Genomic DNA, 17,146 nt, shown 5'->3' with positions numbered 1-17,146 from the left:
AGCCTCAAATCAACAACAGGCTGGTTATACTGGCATAGGCTACAGCCTCAAATCAACAACAGGCTGGGTATACTGCCCGAGGCTACAGCCTCAAATCAACTACAGGCTGGGTATACTGCCATAGGCTACAGCCTCAAATCAACTACAAGCTGGGTATACTACCATAGGCTTCAGCCTCAAATCAACTACAGGCTGGGTATACTGCCATAAGCTACAGGCTCACATCAACTACAGGCTGGGTATACTGCCATAGGCTACAGCCTCAAATCAACAACAGGCTGGGTATACTGGCATAGGCTACAGCCTCAAATCAACTACAGGCTGGGTATACTGCCATAGGCTACAGTCTCAAATCAACTACAGGCTGGGAATACTGCCATAGGCTACAGCCTCAAATCAACTACAGGATGGGTATACTGCCATAGGCTACAGCCTCAAATCAACTACAGGCTGGGTATACTGCCATAGGCTACAGGCTCACATCAACTACAGGCTGGGTATACTGCAATAGGCTACAGGCTGAAATCAACTACAGGCTGGGTATACTGCCATAGGCTACAGGCTCAAATCAACTACAGGCTGGGTATACTGCCATAGGCTACAGGCTCAAATCAACTACAGGCTGGGTATACTGCCATAGGCTACAGGCTCACATCAACTACAGGCTGGGTATACTGCCATAGGCTACAGGCTCAAATCAACTACAGGCTGGGTATACTGCCATAGGCTACAGGCTCAAATCAACTACAGGCTGGGTATACTGCCATAGGCTACAGGCTCACATCAACTGCAGGCTGGGTATACTGCCATAGGCTACAGCCTCACATCAACTACAGGCTGGGTATACTGCCATAGGCTACAGCCTCAAATCAACGACAGGCTGGGTATACTGCCATAGGCTACAGGCTCACATCAACTACAGGCTGGGTATACTGCCATAGGCTACAGGCTCACATCAACTACAGGCTGGGTATACTGCCATAGGCAACAGGCTCAAATCAACTACAGGCTGGGTATACTGCCATAGGCTACAGGCTCACATCAACTACAGGCTGGGTATACTGCCATAGGCTACAGCCTCACATCAACTACAGGCTGGGTATACTGCCATAGGCTACAGCCTCAAAATCAACTACAGGCTGGGTATACTGCCATAGGCTACAGCCTCAAATCAACTACAGGCTGGGTATACTGCCATAGGCTACAGCCTCAAATCAACTACAGGCTGGGTATACTGCCATAGGCTACAGCCTCAAATCAACTACAGGCTGGGTATACTGCCATAGGCTACAGCCTCAAATCAACTACAGGCTGGGTATACTGCCATAGGCTACAGCCTCAAATCAAATACAGGCTGGGTATACTGCCATAAGCTACAGGCTCACATCAACTACAGGCTGGGTATACTGCCATAGGCTACAGCCTCAAATCAACAACAGGCTGGTTATACTGGCATAGGCTACAGCCTCAAATCAACAACAGGCTGGGTATACTGCCCGAGGCTACAGCCTCAAATCAACTACAGGCTGGGTATACTGCCATAGGCTTCAGCCTCAAATCAACTACAAGCTGGGTATACTACCATAGGCTTCAGCCTCAAATCAACTACAGGCTGGGTATACTGCCATAAGCTACAGGCTCACATCAACTACAGGCTGGGTATACTGCCATAGGCTACAGCCTCAAATCAACTACAGGCTGGGTATACTGCCATAGGCTACAGGCTCACATCAACTACAGGCTGGGTATACTGCCATAGGCTACAGGCTGAAATCAACTACAGGCTGGGTATACTGCCATAGGCTACAGGCTCACAAAATCAACTACAGGCTGGGTATACTGCCATAGGCTACAGGCTCACATCAACTACAGGTTGGGTATACTGCCATAGGCTACAGCCACAAATCAACTACAGGCTGGGTATACTGCCATAGGCTACAGGCTCACATCAACTACAGGCTGGGTATACTGCCATAGGCTACAGGCTCACATCAACTACAGGCTGGGAATACTGCCATAGGCTACAGCCTCAAATCAACTACAGGCTGGGTATACTGCCATAGGCTACAGGCTCACATCAACTACAGGCTGGGTATACTGCCATAGGCTACAGGCTCACATCAACTACAGGCTGGGTATACTGCCATAGGCTACAGGCTCACATCAACAACAGGCTGGGTATACTGCCATAGGCTACAGGCTCACATCAACAACAGGCTGGGTATACTGCCATAGGCTACAGGCTCACATCAACTACAGGCTGGGTATACTGCCATAGGCTACAGGCTCACATCAACTACAGGCTGGGTATACTGCCATAGGCTACAGGCTCACATCAACTACAGGCTGGGTATACTGCCATAGGCTACAGGCTCACATCAACTACAGGCTGGGTATACTGCCATAGGCTACAGGCTCACATCAACTACAGGCTGGGTATACTGCCATAGGCTACAGGCTCAAATCAACTACAGGCTGGGTATACTGCCATAGGCTACAGGCTCAAATCAACTACAGGCTGGGTATACTGCCATAGGCTACAGGCTCACATCAACTACAGGCTGGGTATACTGCCATAGGCTACAGCCTCACATCAACTACAGGCTGGGTATACTGCCATAGGCTACAGCCTCAAATCAACTACAGGCTGGGTATACTGCCATAGGCTACAGGCTCACATCAACTACAGGTTGGGTATACTGCCATAGGCTACAGCCACAAATCAACTACAGGCTGGGTATACTGCCATAGGCTACAGGCTCACATCAACTACAGGCTGGGTATACTGCCATAGGCTACAGGCTCACATCAACTACAGGCTGGGTATACTGCCATAGGCTACAGCCTCAAATCAACTACAGGCTGGGTATACTGCCATAGGCTACAGGCTCACATCAACTACAGGCTGGGTATACTGCCATAGGCTACAGGCTCACATCAACTACAGGCTGGGTATACTGCCATAGGCTACAGGCTCACATCAACAACAGGCTGGGTATACTGCCATAGGCTACAGGCTCACATCAACAACAGGCTGGGTATACTGCCATAGGCTACAGGCTCACATCAACTACAGGCTGGGTATACTGCCATAGGCTACAGGCTCACATCAACTACAGGCTGGGTATACTGCCATAGGCTACAGGCTCACATCAACTACAGGCTGGGTATACTGCCATAGGCTACAGGCTCACATCAACTACAGGCTGGGTATACTGCCATAGGCTACAGGCTCACATCAACTCCAGGCTGGGTATACTGCCATAGGCTACAGGCTCAAATCAACTACAGGCTGGGTATACTGCCATAGGCTACAGCCTCAAATCAACTACAGGCTGGGTATACTGCCATAGGCTACAGGCTCAAATCAACTACAGGCTGGGTATACTGCCATAGGCTACAGCCTCAAATCAACTACAGGCTGGGTATACTGCCATAGGCTACACGCTCACATCAACTACAGGCTGGGTATACTGCCATAGGCTACAGGCTCACATCAACTACAGGCTGGGTATACTGCCATAGGCTACAGGCTCACATCAACTACAGGCTGGGTATACTGCCATAGGCTACAGGCTCACATCAACTCAGGCTGGGTATACTGCCATAGGCTACAGCTCACATCACTACAGGCTGGGTATACTGCCATAGGCTACAGGCTCACATCAACTACAGGCTGGGTATACTGCCATAGGCTACAGGCTCACATCAACTCCAGGCTGGGTATACTGCCATAGGCTACAGGCTCACATCAACTACAGGCTGGGTATACTGCCATAGGCTACAGGCTCACATCAACTACAGGCTGGGTATACTGCCATAGGCTACAGGCTCACATCAACTACAGGCTGGGTATACTGCCATAGGCTACAGCCTCAAATCAACTCCAGGCTGGGTATACTGCCATAGGCTACAGCCTCACATCAACTACAGGCTGGGTATACTGCCATAGGCTACAGCCTCAAATCAACTACAGGCTGGGTATACTGCCCGAGGCTACAGCCTCAAATCAACTACAGGCTGGGTATACTGCCATAGGCTACAGGCTCACATCAACTACAGGCTGGGTATACTGCCATAGGCTACAGGCTCACATCAACTACAGGCTGGGTATACTGCCATAGGCTACAGGCTCACATCAACTCCAGGCTGGGTATACTGCCATAGGCTACAGCCTCACATCAACTACAGGCTGGGTATACTGCCATAGGCTACAGGCTGAAATCAACTACAGGCTGGGTATACTGCCATAGGCTACAGGCTCACATCAACTACAGGCTGGGTATACTGCCATAGGCTACAGGCTCACATCAACTACAGGCTGGGTATACTGCCATAGGCTACAGGCTGAAATCAACTACAGGCTGGGTATACTGCCATAGGCTACAGGCTGAAATCCCTGACATTCACACTAAACCTAAGACATGTCAAGGAGAAGACAAAGGCCTAAACATGTTCTTGTCCTAAGTTTTGCTTTTTCCTTAAATAAATGTTTTGACCACTAAAAGGGTCTTGCTAAGGCTTACCAGGCTTCTTTAGTTGGAGCTGAAAAGTTCAGATTAAAAATAGGCCAATCTGTGATTGAAGAATATAACTTATAAAATGCCTAATTAGTTTAGTTCAACTTTCTTCCAAATATAAGCTTGTTATCCTTCACTGTTTGTAAACAACGTAAATGTAAAACTTGGTTAAATCTATACGTTTGACATCATGGATGGTCAGTCCTTGTATCCATTACTCTGTCTGTGAACATGAGAGGATCCATTTCTCCAGCCCATCCCTCGGCTGTTTACCAAATCAGTAACGGGTAACACTTGGTTTTTGTCGCAGATTGCCCCTTTAAATTCAGGATAAATGATGAAGTGTGGTATTGTTCTTCTTCTCCATGACATTACTGTACCCTGCAGCTGTGTGGAGGTTCATTTAATTCATGTGACTGCACTACTTTCTACAGGAGGGCTCAGGGAAGGTAGGTGACTGCACTACTTTCTACAGGACGGCTCAGGGAAGGTGGGTGACTGCACTACATTATACAGGAGGGCTCAGGGAAGGTGGGTGACTGCACTACATTATACAGGAGGGCTCAGGGAAGGTGGGTGACTGCACTACGTTCTACAGGAGGGCTCAGGGAAGGTGAGTGACTACACTACTTCCTACAGGAGGGCTCAGGGAAGGTGGGTGACTGCACTACTTTATACAGGAGGGCTCAGGGAAGGTGGGTGACTGCATTACATTATACAGGAGGGCTCAGGGAAGGTGGGTGACTGCATTACATTATACAGGAGGGCTCAGGGAAGGTGGGTGACTGCATTACATTATACAGGAGGGCTCAGGGAAGGTAGGTGACTGCACTACTTTATACAGGAGGGCTCAGGGAAGGTGGGTGACTGCATTACATTATACAGGAGGGCTCAGGGAAGGTGGGTGACTGCATTACATTATACAGGAGGGCTCAGGGAAGGTGGGTGACTGCATTACATTATACAGGAGGGCACAGGGAAGGTGGGTGACTGCATTACATTATACAGGAGGGCTCAGGGAAGGTGGGTGACTGCATTACATTATACAGGAGGGCTCAGGGAAGGTGGGTGACTGCATTACATTATACAGGAGGGCTCAGGGAAGGTGGGTGACTGCATTACATTATACAGGAGGGCTCAGGGAAGGTGGGTGACTGCATTACATTATACAGGAGGGCACAGGGAAGGTGGGTGACTGCACTACTTTATACAGGAGGTCATTTTCCTGTGGCATTCTGTAGATGCTTGGTTCCCACCGGTGTGCCGAGGCCTTGAGGAACTCTCAGGTGCTGTGAAACTTTCTTTTTTTAATACTCACTTATTAACGTGACCAGTGGACTTTTGACTTGGGAGCACTAGTGGCGGTCAGGTAAAACATTAAACGTTACTTAAGTATATCTGTGTGGTTGTTTTAAGTCCAGTGTTCTCAAGCTAATGTTACATTTGAGAGGTGAGCATCCAAAGCAAGTCATTTATTTCTTAATATATGGCTCTGGGCTTAGCTATACCAGAGCCCCTGGTACTGTATGGCTCTGGGCTTAGCTATACCAGAGCCCCTGGTACTGTATGGCTCTGGGCTTAGCTATACCAGAGCCCCTGGTACTGTATGGCTCTGGGCTTAGCTATACCAGAGCCCCTGGTACTGTATGGCTCTGGGCTTAGCTATACCAGAGCCCCTGGTACTGTGTGGCTCTGGGCTTAGCTATACCAGAGCCCCTGGTACTGTGTGGCTCTGGGCTTAGCTATACCAGAGCCCCTGGTACTGTGTGGCTCTGGGCTTAGCTATACCAGAGCCCCTGGTACTGTATGGCTCTGGGCTTAGCTATACCAGAGCCCCTGGTACTGTATGGCTCTGGGCTTAGCTATACCAGAGCCCCTGGTACTGTATGGCTCTGGGCTTAGCTATACCAGAGCCCCTGGTACTGTATGGCTCTGGGCTTAGCTATACCAGAGCCCCTGGTACTGTATGGCTCTGGGCTTAGCTATACCAGAGCCCCTGGTACTGTATGGCTCTGGGCTTAGCTATACCAGAGCCCCTGGTACTGTGTGGCTCTGGGCTTAGCTATACCAGAGCCCCTGGTACTGTGTGGCTCTGGGCTTAGCTATACCAGAGCCCCTGGTACTGTATGGCTCTGGGCTTAGCTATACCAGAGCCCCTGGTACTGTATGGCTCTGGGCTTAGCTATACCAGAGCCCCTGGTACTGTATGGCTCTGGGCTTAGCTATACCAGAGCCCCTGGTACTGTATGGCTCTGGGCTTAGCTATACCAGAGCCCCTGGTACTGTATGGCTCTGGGCTTAGCTATACCAGAGCCCCTGGTACTGTATGGCTCTGGGCTTAGCTATACCAGAGCCTCTGCTATAGAAACACACAGAGCATGGCTGTGTCTCCGTGGTTGGACCTTCACAATGCAGAAAACCGCTTGTCTCTAACCCAAACCATTCAAAACTAAAAGACCGGAGCTACATTTTTCTCTTCCTGCCACGTTGTGCCTAAGAACAGCCCTTAGCCGTGGTATATTGGTCATATACCACACTCCCTCAGGCCTTACTGCTTAAATATACTACAGTATTTGTTTCCCATGTGGGCTAAGAGTTGTGTAAAGTTGGTAGAATCTTTTTCAAAATGATTCACAGTTGTAACAGCAGCCAAAAGGTGCTTCCACCAAGTATGAACTCTGGGCTGTGAAGACATACACAATCAATACATCTTCATTTTTGTTTTTATTCATTAGGAAAAATAGGTTGTGTAGATCGGAAGGAAACAAATCTAATTTAATGCCTTTTTAGATTTCCTTGTCAGGCAGATAAATATGAAGACTGTGCAAAGCGTATGTGTAGACTTTCACCAGGCTCTGTACATGATGTAACGGGACGTTTCTATTGGTGCCCGCCTAGTATCTAAAACAGCCAATCAGCTGTGAAATAGGAAGTGGGTTCTTTAAATGCTGGACAACACATGGTTAACTCTTCACTATTAAAAGCTCCACATAACGTACTCGTTCATTTGTTGCTGCATGGGAGACATGAGGAGAGGGATGAGAGAAGGAGGAGAGGAATGAGAGAAGGAGAGGAATGAGAGGAAGCGAGGAGAAAGAGGGGAGGTGGGATGATGCTTAATAAAGACCTTCACTGCCATTTGGAATTGCTAACGAGTAGTGAAAAAAATAAAAAATAAAAATAAACTTGTGGAATCATATATCTCTCTCTCGCATTATATCTCTCTATCCCTCTCCCTTTATAGTAGAATGTGTTTTTCACATTACTCCTCTCCTCCCTCCCCCCTCCCCCCATCTTGCCCTCTGTGTGTGTGTGTGTGTCTCACCATCTTGCCCTGTGTGTGTGTGTGTGTGTGTGTGTGTGTGTGTGTGTGTGTCTCACCATCTTGCCAGGTGTGTGTGTGTGTGTCTCACCATCTTGCCCCGCTGCTGAGCGGAGCGGGTCTCTCGGAGGGTGAAGACGTTTCCGCAGACGGAGATCTCTCTCCAGACGCCCGGTTTGGAGTCCTCTGTGAAGCCGTGGCGAGGGTGCATCACCAGCACGCCGTTGGTGGTCAGTCCGTCCATCTGACTGTCACACGTCTTCCATTTAGCTGCCTTCTCCTGATGGAGCGGGGGGGTAGAGAGGGGAATAGAAAGTAAGTTGTTCATTGTCTTTATGGTGTCATGATTTACTGTACTGTGTGGTATGTACCTTTCTGAATATTTTAACAAATCAAGAGAGAGAGGGAGGGGAAAATCCCCCCCATTTTCATTTTAGTGACACACACACCTCCCCTCCCCCTGACCCACACACACACACACACCTCCCCCGTCCCGTCCCACACCTCCCCTCGTCCCACACACACCTCCCCTCGTCCCACACACACACACCTCCTCTCCCCCTGACCCACACACACACACCTCCCCCGTCCCGTCCCGTCCCGTCCCACACCTCCCCTCGTCCCACACACACACACACACCTCTCCTCGTCCCACACACACACACACCTCTCCTCGTCCCACACACACACACACACACACACACCTCCCCTCGTCCCGTCCCACACCTCCCCTCGTCCCGTCCCACACCTCCCCTCGTCCCACACACACACACCTCCCCTCGTCCCACACACACACACCTCCCCTCGTCCCACACACACACACCTCCCCTCCCCTCCCCCCGACCCACACCTCCCCTCCCCCCGACCCACACCTCCCCTCGACCCACACACACACACACCTCCCCTCGTCCCGACCCACACCTCCCCTCGTCCCGTCCCACACCTCCCCTCGTCCCGTCCCACACCTCCCCTCGTCCCGACCCACACCTCCCCTCGTCCCGTCCCACACCTCCCCTCGTCCCGTCCCACACCTCCCCTCGTCCCGACCCACACCTCCCCTCGTCCCGACCCACACCTCCCCTCGTCCCGTCCCACACCTCCCCTCCCCCCGTCCCACACCTCCCCTCCCCCCACTCACCCCTAGGAAGATGTTCTTGGAGCTGTCGAAGCCGGCAGCGTAGATGCGTGCGGTGTAGGGGGGCGTCCTCTGACACATGACACGGCAGGCGAAGCGAGAGATGGTGCTCTGGACTGACTGGGTGTCTGAGTTACTCTGGCTCCCTGCCACCGTGTCGGTTACCACAAAGTCTATAGGGCTCTCTGTGGAGCGACCAATCTGACAGGAGGAGGGAGGGGAACGGTGGGAGAGAAGAGAAAATATGTTACAAGTAGCTTGACTTTATGTGGAGACAGAGGGAGAGAAATGGGGAGAGAGAAAGACAGAGGGGTAAATGTGTTTAGAGACATTGACTGCACAGGTAGATTTAAAGCTAATTCCATTCAAAACAGGTAATATGTTATTTATCCACATTAAAAAGGTCTTATCAAGGGGGTTTACTGGTACTTCAGACTGCCTCACAGAAACAGGCTCCTGCCCTATGGGCCATTCTGACTCAGACAATACTATCTTCATACTGGAACTAGTAAACACACAACACATTTCAAAGTACAAACAAGCCAATACATTCACATAAAAATATAACAATATGGATAGGTCCCAAATGGCACCCTAATAGTCCTATGGGCCCTGGTTAAAAGAAGTGCACTACTTAGGGAATAGGGTGCACTACAGAGCCCTATGGCCCCTGGTTAAAAGACGTGAACTATACAGGGCAGGGATATTCAACTCTGACCCTACGAGGTCAGGAGCCTTTCTGTTCTACCTGATCATTAATATCACCCACCTGGTGTCCCAGGTCTAAACCAGTCCCTCATTAGAGGGGAACAATGACAAACTGGGTGCACTACAGAGCCCTTTGGGCCCTGGTCAAAAGAAGTGCACTACATTAGTGTTGGGTGACTTTAAGATTGTATGGTCTATCGATGTGTGACAGCCATCGTTGATGGTGGCGACACCGTGATGTCACAAACTATGGTTTAGCATATTTAAAACTTGACTGCAGCGCCAGAGTCTGACAGCACGGCGAGCACACCGCACGGCGAGCACACCGCACGGCGACATACCAAATTCCCTTTTTACCTAACTGCCTAAATGTTCAAAATATATGGTAGTTATTAACATAAAGCAACAGAACAATGTAGAAAGAGTGGAGAGCACCAAAGCAGTGTAAAATCTCAGAGCCTAACAGCCCCCCCCCCCACCTCTCCAACATGTCATGTTCCTGGGCCTGGTGTCTGGCTTATTGTTTTCCCCTCACCTCTCCAACATGTCATGTTCCTGGGCCTGGTGTCTGGCTTATTGTTTTCCCCTCACCTCTCCAACATGTCATGTTCCTGGGCCTGGTGTCTGGCTTATTGTTTTCCCCTCACCTCTCCAACATGTCATGGTCCTGGGCCTGGTGTCTGGCTTATTGTTTTCCCCTCACCTCTCCAACATGTCATGTTCCTGGGCCTGGTGTCTGGCTTATTGTTTTCCCCTCACCTCTCCAACATGTCATGTTCCTGGGCCTGGTGTCTGGCTTATTGTTTTCCCCTCACCTCTCCAACATGTCATGTCATGGTCCTGGGCCTGGTGTCTGGCTTATTGTTTTCCCCTCACCTCTCCAACATGTCATGTTCCTGGGCCTGGTGTCTGGCTTATTGTTTTCCCCTCACCTCTCCAACATGTCATGGTCCTGGGCCTGGTGTCTGGCTTATTGTTTTCCCCTCACCTCTCCAACATGTCATGGTCCTGGGCCTGGTGTCTGGCTTATTGTTTTCCCCCCACCTCTCCAACATGTCATGTTCCTGGGCCTGGTGTCTGGCTTATTGTTTTCCCCTCACCTCTCCAACATGTCATGTTCCTGGGCCTGGTGTCTGGCTTATTGTTTTCCCCTCACCTCTCCAACATGTCATGTTCCTGGGCCTGGTGTCTGGCTTATTGTTTTCCCCTCACCTCTCCAACATGTCATGTTCCTGGGCCTGGTGTCTGGCTTATTGTTTTCCCCCCACCTCTCCAACATGTCATGTTCCTGGGCCTGGTGTCTGGCTTATTGTTTTCCCCTCACCTCTCCAACATGTCATGGTCCTGGGCCTGGTGTCTGGCTTATTGTTTTCCCCTCACCTCTCCAACATGTCATGTTCCTGGGCCTGGTGTCTGGCTTATTGTTTTCCCCTCACCTCTCCAACATGTCATGGTCCTGGGCCTGGTGTCTGGCTTATTGTTTTCCCCTCACCTCTCCAACATGTCATGTTCCTGGGCCTGGTGTCTGGCTTATTGTTTTCCCCCCACCTCTCCAACATGTCATGGTCCTGGGCCTGGTGTCTGGCTTATTGTTTTCCCCTCACCTCTCCAACATGTCATGTCATGGTCCTGGGCCTGGTGTCTGGCTTATTGTTTTCCCCTCACCTCTCCAACATGTCATGTCATGTTCCTGGGCCTGGTGTCTGGCTTATTGTTTTCCCCTCACCTCTCCAACATGTCATGGTCCTGGGCCTGGTGTCTGGCTTATTGTTTTCCCCCCACCTCTCCAACATGTCATGGTCCTGGGCCTGGTGTCTGGCTTATTGTTTTCCCCCCACCTCTCCAACATGTCATGGTCCTGGGCCTGGTGTCTGGCTTATTGTTTTCCCCCCACCTCTCCAACATGTCATGGTCCTGGGCCTGGTGTCTGGCTTATTGTTTTCCCCTCACCTCTCCAACATGTCATGTCATGTTCCTGGGCCTGGTGTCTGGCTTATTGTTTTCCCCTCACCTCTCCAACATGTCATGGTCCTGGGCCTGGTGTCTGGCTTATTGTTTTCCCCTCACCTCTCCAACATGTCATGTCATGGTCCTGGGCCTGGTGTCTGGCTTATTGTTTTCCCCTCACCTCTCCAACATGTCATGTTCCTGGGCCTGGTGTCTGGCTTATTGTTTTCCCCTCACCTCTCCAACATGTCATGTTCCTGGGCCTGGTGTCTGGCTTATTGTTTTCCCCTCACCTCTCCAACATGTCATGTCATGGTCCTGGGCCTGGTGTCTGGCTTATTGTTTTCCCCTCACCTCTCCAACATGTCATGGTCCTGGGCCTGGTGTCTGGCTTATTGTTTTCCCCTCACCTCTCCAACATGTCATGGTCCTGGGCCTGGTGTCTGGCTTATTGTTTTCCCCTCACCTCTCCAACATGTCATGTTCCTGGGCCTGGTGTCTGGCTTATTGTTTTCCCCCCACCTCTCCAACATGTCATGTTCCTGGGCCTGGTGTCTGGCTTATTGTTTTCCCCCCACCTCTCCAACATGTCATGTTCCTGGGCCTGGTGTCTGGCTTATTGTTTTCCCCTCACCTCTCCAACATGTCATGTTCCTGGGCCTGGTGTCTGGCTTATTGTTTTCCCCCCACCTCTCCAACATGTCATGTTCCTGGGCCTGGTGTCTGGCTTATTGTTTTCCCCTCACCTCTCCAACATGTCATGTTCCTGGGCCTGGTGTCTGGCTTATTGTTTTCCCCCCACCTCTCCAACATGTCATGTTCCTGGGCCTGGTGTCTGGCTTATTGTTTTCCCCTCACCTCTCCAACATGTCATGTTCCTGGGCCTGGTGTCTGGCTTATTGTTTTCCCCTCACCTCTCCAACATGTCATGTTCCTGGGCCTGGTGTCTGGCTTATTGTTTTCCCCTCACCTCTCCAACATGTCATGTTCCTGGGCCTGGTGTCTGGCTTATTGTTTTCCCCTCACCTCTCCAACATGTCATGTTCCTGGGCCTGGTGTCTGGCTTATTGTTTTCCCCTCACCTCTCCAACATGTCATGTTCCTGGGCCTGGTGTCTGGCTTATTGTTTTCCCCTCACCTCTCCAACATGTCATGGTCCTGGGCCTGGTGTCTGGCTTATTGTTTTCCCCTCACCTCTCCAACATGTCATGGTCCTGGGCCTGGTGTCTGGCTTATTGTTTTCCCCTCACCTCTCTAACATGTCATGGTCCTGGGCCTGGTGTCTGGCTTATTGTTTTCCCCTCACCTCTCCAACATGTCATGTTCCTGGGCCTGGTGTCTGGCTTATTGTTTTCCCCTCACCTCTCCAACATGTCATGTCATGGTCCTGGGCCTGGTGTCTGGCTTATTGTTTTCCCCTCACCTCTCCAACATGTCATGTTCCTGGGCCTGGTGTCTGGCTTATTGTTTTCCCCTCACCTCTCCAACATGTCATGTTCCTGGGCCTGGTGTCTGGCTTATTGTTTTCCCCTCACCTCTCCAACATGTCATGGTCCTGGGCCTGGTGTCTGGCTTATTGTTTTCCCCCCACCTCTCCAACATGTCATGTTCCTGGGCCTGGTGTCTGGCTTATTGTTTTCCCCTCACCTCTCCAACATGTCATGTTCCTGGGCCTGGTGTCTGGCTTATTGTTTTCCCCTCACCTCTCCAACATGTCATGGTCCTGGGCCTGGTGTCTGGCTTATTGTTTTCCCCTCACCTCTCCAACATGTCATGTTCCTGGGCCTGGTGTCTGGCTTATTGTTTTCCCCTCACCTCTCCAACATGTCATGTTCCTGGGCCTGGTGTCTGGCTTATTGTTTTCCCCTCACCTCTCCAACATGTCATGGTCCTGGGCCTGGTGTCTGGCTTATTGTTTTCCCCTCACCTCTCCAACATGTCATGTTCCTGGGCCTGGTGTCTGGCTTATTGTTTTCCCCTCACCTCTCCAACATGTCATGGTCCTGGGCCTGGTGTCTGGCTTATTGTTTTCCCCTCACCTCTCCAACATGTCATGTTCCTGGGCCTGGTGTCTGGCTTATTGTTTTCCCCTCACCTCTCCAACATGTCATGGTCCTGGGCCTGGTGTCTGGCTTATTGTTTTCCCCTCACCTCTCCAACATGTCATGGTCCTGGGCCTGGTGTCTGGCTTATTGTTTTCCCCTCACCTCTCCAACATGTCATGTTCCTGGGCCTGGTGTCTGGCTTATTGTTTTCCCCCCACCTCTCCAACATGTCATGGTCCTGGGCCTGGTGTCTGGCTTATTGTTTTCCCCTCACCTCTCCAACATGTCATGTTCCTGGGCCTGGTGTCTGGCTTATTGTTTTCCCCTCACCTCTCCAACATGTCATGTTCCTGGGCCTGGTGTCTGGCTTATTGTTTTCCCCTCACCTCTCCAACATGTCATGTTCCTGGGCCTGGTGTCTGGCTTATTGTTTTCCCCCCACCTCTCCAACATGTCATGGTCCTGGGCCTGGTGTCTGGCTTATTGTTTTCCCCTCACCTCTCCAACATGTCATGGTCCTGGGCCTGGTGTCTGGCTTATTGTTTTCCCCTCACCTCTCCAACATGTCATGGTCCTGGGCCTGGTGTCTGGCTTATTGTTTTCCCCCCACCTCTCCAACATGTCATGTCATGGTCCTGGGCCTGGTGTCTGGCTTATTGTTTTCCCCTCACCTCTCCAACATGTCATGTTCCTGGGCCTGGTGTCTGGCTTATTGTTTTCCCCTCACCTCTCCAACATGTCATGGTCCTGGGCCTGGTGTCTGGCTTATTGTTTTCCCCTCACCTCTCCAACATGTCATGGTCCTGGGCCTGGTGTCTGGCTTATTGTTTTCCCCTCACCTCTCCAACATGTCATGTTCTTGGGCCTGGTGTCTGGCTTATTGTTTTCCCCCCACCTCTCCAACATGTCATGTTCCTGGGCCTGGTGTCTGGCTTATTGTTTTCCCCTCACCTCTCCAACATGTCATGGTCCTGGGCCTGGTGTCTGGCTTATTGTTTTCCCCTCACCTCTCCAACATGTCATGTTCCTGGGCCTGGTGTCTGGCTTATTGTTTTAAACACAAAGTAGCCCAGAAGACAGAACGTTCCAGATGTGCTTTACCCTGATGATCCAGACTAAATAACACCCTACACCTGATACGACTATAATATTGTTTTTTTAAAAGGTAGGCTAATTTAACAGATATCTGAGTATTTTGTATGGACAAGAGAAGCACTACCAAGTAGAAAATCTGCTGGTGGGCAGATGAAAGCAACCTTCACCTCCACAAAAACACTGTTTACATTGATATCCATACTGAATGAAGCACTTAAAACGGACCTCACGGACACCCGTAACCTTTTCACTTCATTTAAGGGGGACATTTGCCTTAATTTTTTTTTTTTGCAACTGACTTAAAAGTGAAGGAAACTAAGAGAAAATGTCCTTAAGTTGTTTTATACAACTGGGCCCAGAACTCTGAGTTTGTAGTTACCTGGAACATGTCTGTGTTGTTATCATGAGTATACTCCACCACCACCGTCTGACCTCTGGATAACGTGTAGGAGATGCTGTGTTGGTCCTTGTTGCTGATAGCCTGGAGAGGGGAGGGAGGGAGGGAGGGAGGGGAGGGACACAGGGGAGGGAGGGAGGGACAGAGGGGAGGGAGGGAGGGAGGACGGAGACAGGGAAAGACGGGGGAGGAATGGAGAAAAGAGGAACGTTCAGTATAGAAATGTTGAACAGACAAGGTTCTGTCCTCAGCTCTTTTTGTTATATTTCTATCTGCTAAGTAGCGTTCAAGACGTTTCCCCCTCCCTCCCACACACACCTCAATCACTATTCCAAATCCTCCCCAATAATGCCAGCCTTGTGGTTTAACAGGCCTGTTTAAAGAGTTAATAAACAGGATGGAAACAGACATGTGTTTCCAAGGACACACTTTGTAGGACATCTGTCTGCTGCCCTTCATTGGACAGTTCACACTTAACTCTCCCGTAAACAGCCAGTGTGTTCCGTGTGTTCATAAAGGCATGGTTCACATACTCACACTGTTAACCAAGGCAGGAGTGTTATGGGGTTGTGTGTGTGTGTGTGTGTAGGTTTTTAATTGAATTCCAATAGTTTTTTTTACCTTTATTTAACTAGACAAGTCAGTTAAGAAACAAATCTTATATACAACGACGGCCTACCAAAGGGCAAAATGCCTCCTGCAGGGACAGGTGCTGGGATTAAAATGACAAATATAAGACAAAACACAAATCATGACAAGAGAGACTGGTAGGGGTGTGTGTGTGTGTAGGTGTGTGTTACCTTAGCTGCCTGTGCGGTGCAGGCAGCGTGCACTGTGCTGGGTCTGACACCATTAGCCTTGGGCCTCCTAGACAGACTGAAACGGCTTTTCCTCCTGCCTCGATCACCGTTGGGTAGAGAGCCATTGTACCTAAAGACAGAGAGACGGAGAGAGGGATAAACAAAGGGATAGGATGCCATTTGGGAAGCAAGAGGTGTTCCTAGAGCAGGCAGGGAGAGTTGCTGTGAGTTCACAGACATGCCTGTCATTGTGTGTGTGAGTGTCTGGGCTTGTATTACTGTCCTTGTGGGTACTGGAAAACCCCCAAAGTATTTCCCATGTCCACATGAGGACAAAGGCTAGGTATAAAGTTAGGGTTAGGTTTATGCTGTGTGTCTCTGTGTGTTCCAGCTCTGCTGATAGCTCACTCATCACTGATAGACCAACACTACTGTTATAATCATCTACCTGACAGTCTGGAGACCAGGACCAACACTACTGTTATAATCATCTACCTGACAGCCTGGAGACCAGGATCAACACTACTGTTATAATCATCTACCTGACAGCCTGGTGACCAGGACCAACACTACTGTTATAATCATCTACCTGACAGCCTGGTGACCAGGACCAACACTACTGTTATAATCATCTACCTGACAGCCTGGAGACCAGGACCAACACTACTGTTATAATCATCTACCTGACAGCCTGGAGACCAACACTACTGTTATAATCATCTACCTGACAGCCTGGAGACCAGGACCAACACTACTGTTATAATCATCTACCTGACAGCCTGGAGACCAGGAACAACACTAATGTTATAATCATCTACCTGACAGCCTGGAGACCAACACTACTGTTATAATCATCTACCTGACAGCCTGGAGACCAACACTACTGTTATAATCATCTACCTGACAGTCTGGAGACGAACACTACTGTTATAATCATCTACCAGACAGCCTGGAAACCAGGACCAACACTACTGTTACAATCATCTACCTGATAGCCTGGAGACCAGGACCAACACTACTGTTACAATCATCTACCTGACAGCCTGGAGACCAGGACCAACACTACTGTTATAATCCTCTACCTGACAGCCTGGAGACCAGGACCAACACTACTGTTATAATCATCTACCTGACAGCCTGGAGACCAACACTACTGTTATAATCATCTACCTGACAG

At 50.0% G+C, this 17,146-nt stretch overlaps 1 protein-coding gene across 2 annotated transcripts in view; it reads right to left on the bottom strand.

Annotated features, from left to right (window-relative positions):
* Positions 1-17,146, bottom strand: part of LOC106569858 (E3 ubiquitin-protein ligase pellino homolog 1) — a 71,105-nt gene that overhangs the window by 7,952 nt on the left and 46,007 nt on the right. For both annotated transcript variants that reach the window (XM_082978738.1, XM_082978737.1), the window contains 4 exons: positions 15,970-16,099; positions 15,152-15,253; positions 8,981-9,178; positions 7,934-8,122 (listed from right to left, as the gene is read on the bottom strand). In XM_082978738.1, coding sequence (XP_082834864.1) covers positions 7,934-8,122; positions 8,981-9,178; positions 15,152-15,253; positions 15,970-16,099 — 619 coding nt within the window. The remainder of the gene's footprint in view (positions 1-7,933; positions 8,123-8,980; positions 9,179-15,151; positions 15,254-15,969; positions 16,100-17,146) is intronic.

Source organism: Salmo salar, chromosome 01 (assembly GCF_965601325.2).
Source record: "Salmo salar chromosome 01, fSalSal1, whole genome shotgun sequence".
Classification (NCBI taxonomy): Eukaryota; Metazoa; Chordata; class Actinopteri; order Salmoniformes; family Salmonidae; genus Salmo; species Salmo salar.
Note: the sequence above shows the minus strand (reverse complement) of the source record. Positions and strands in the feature narration are given on the sequence as shown.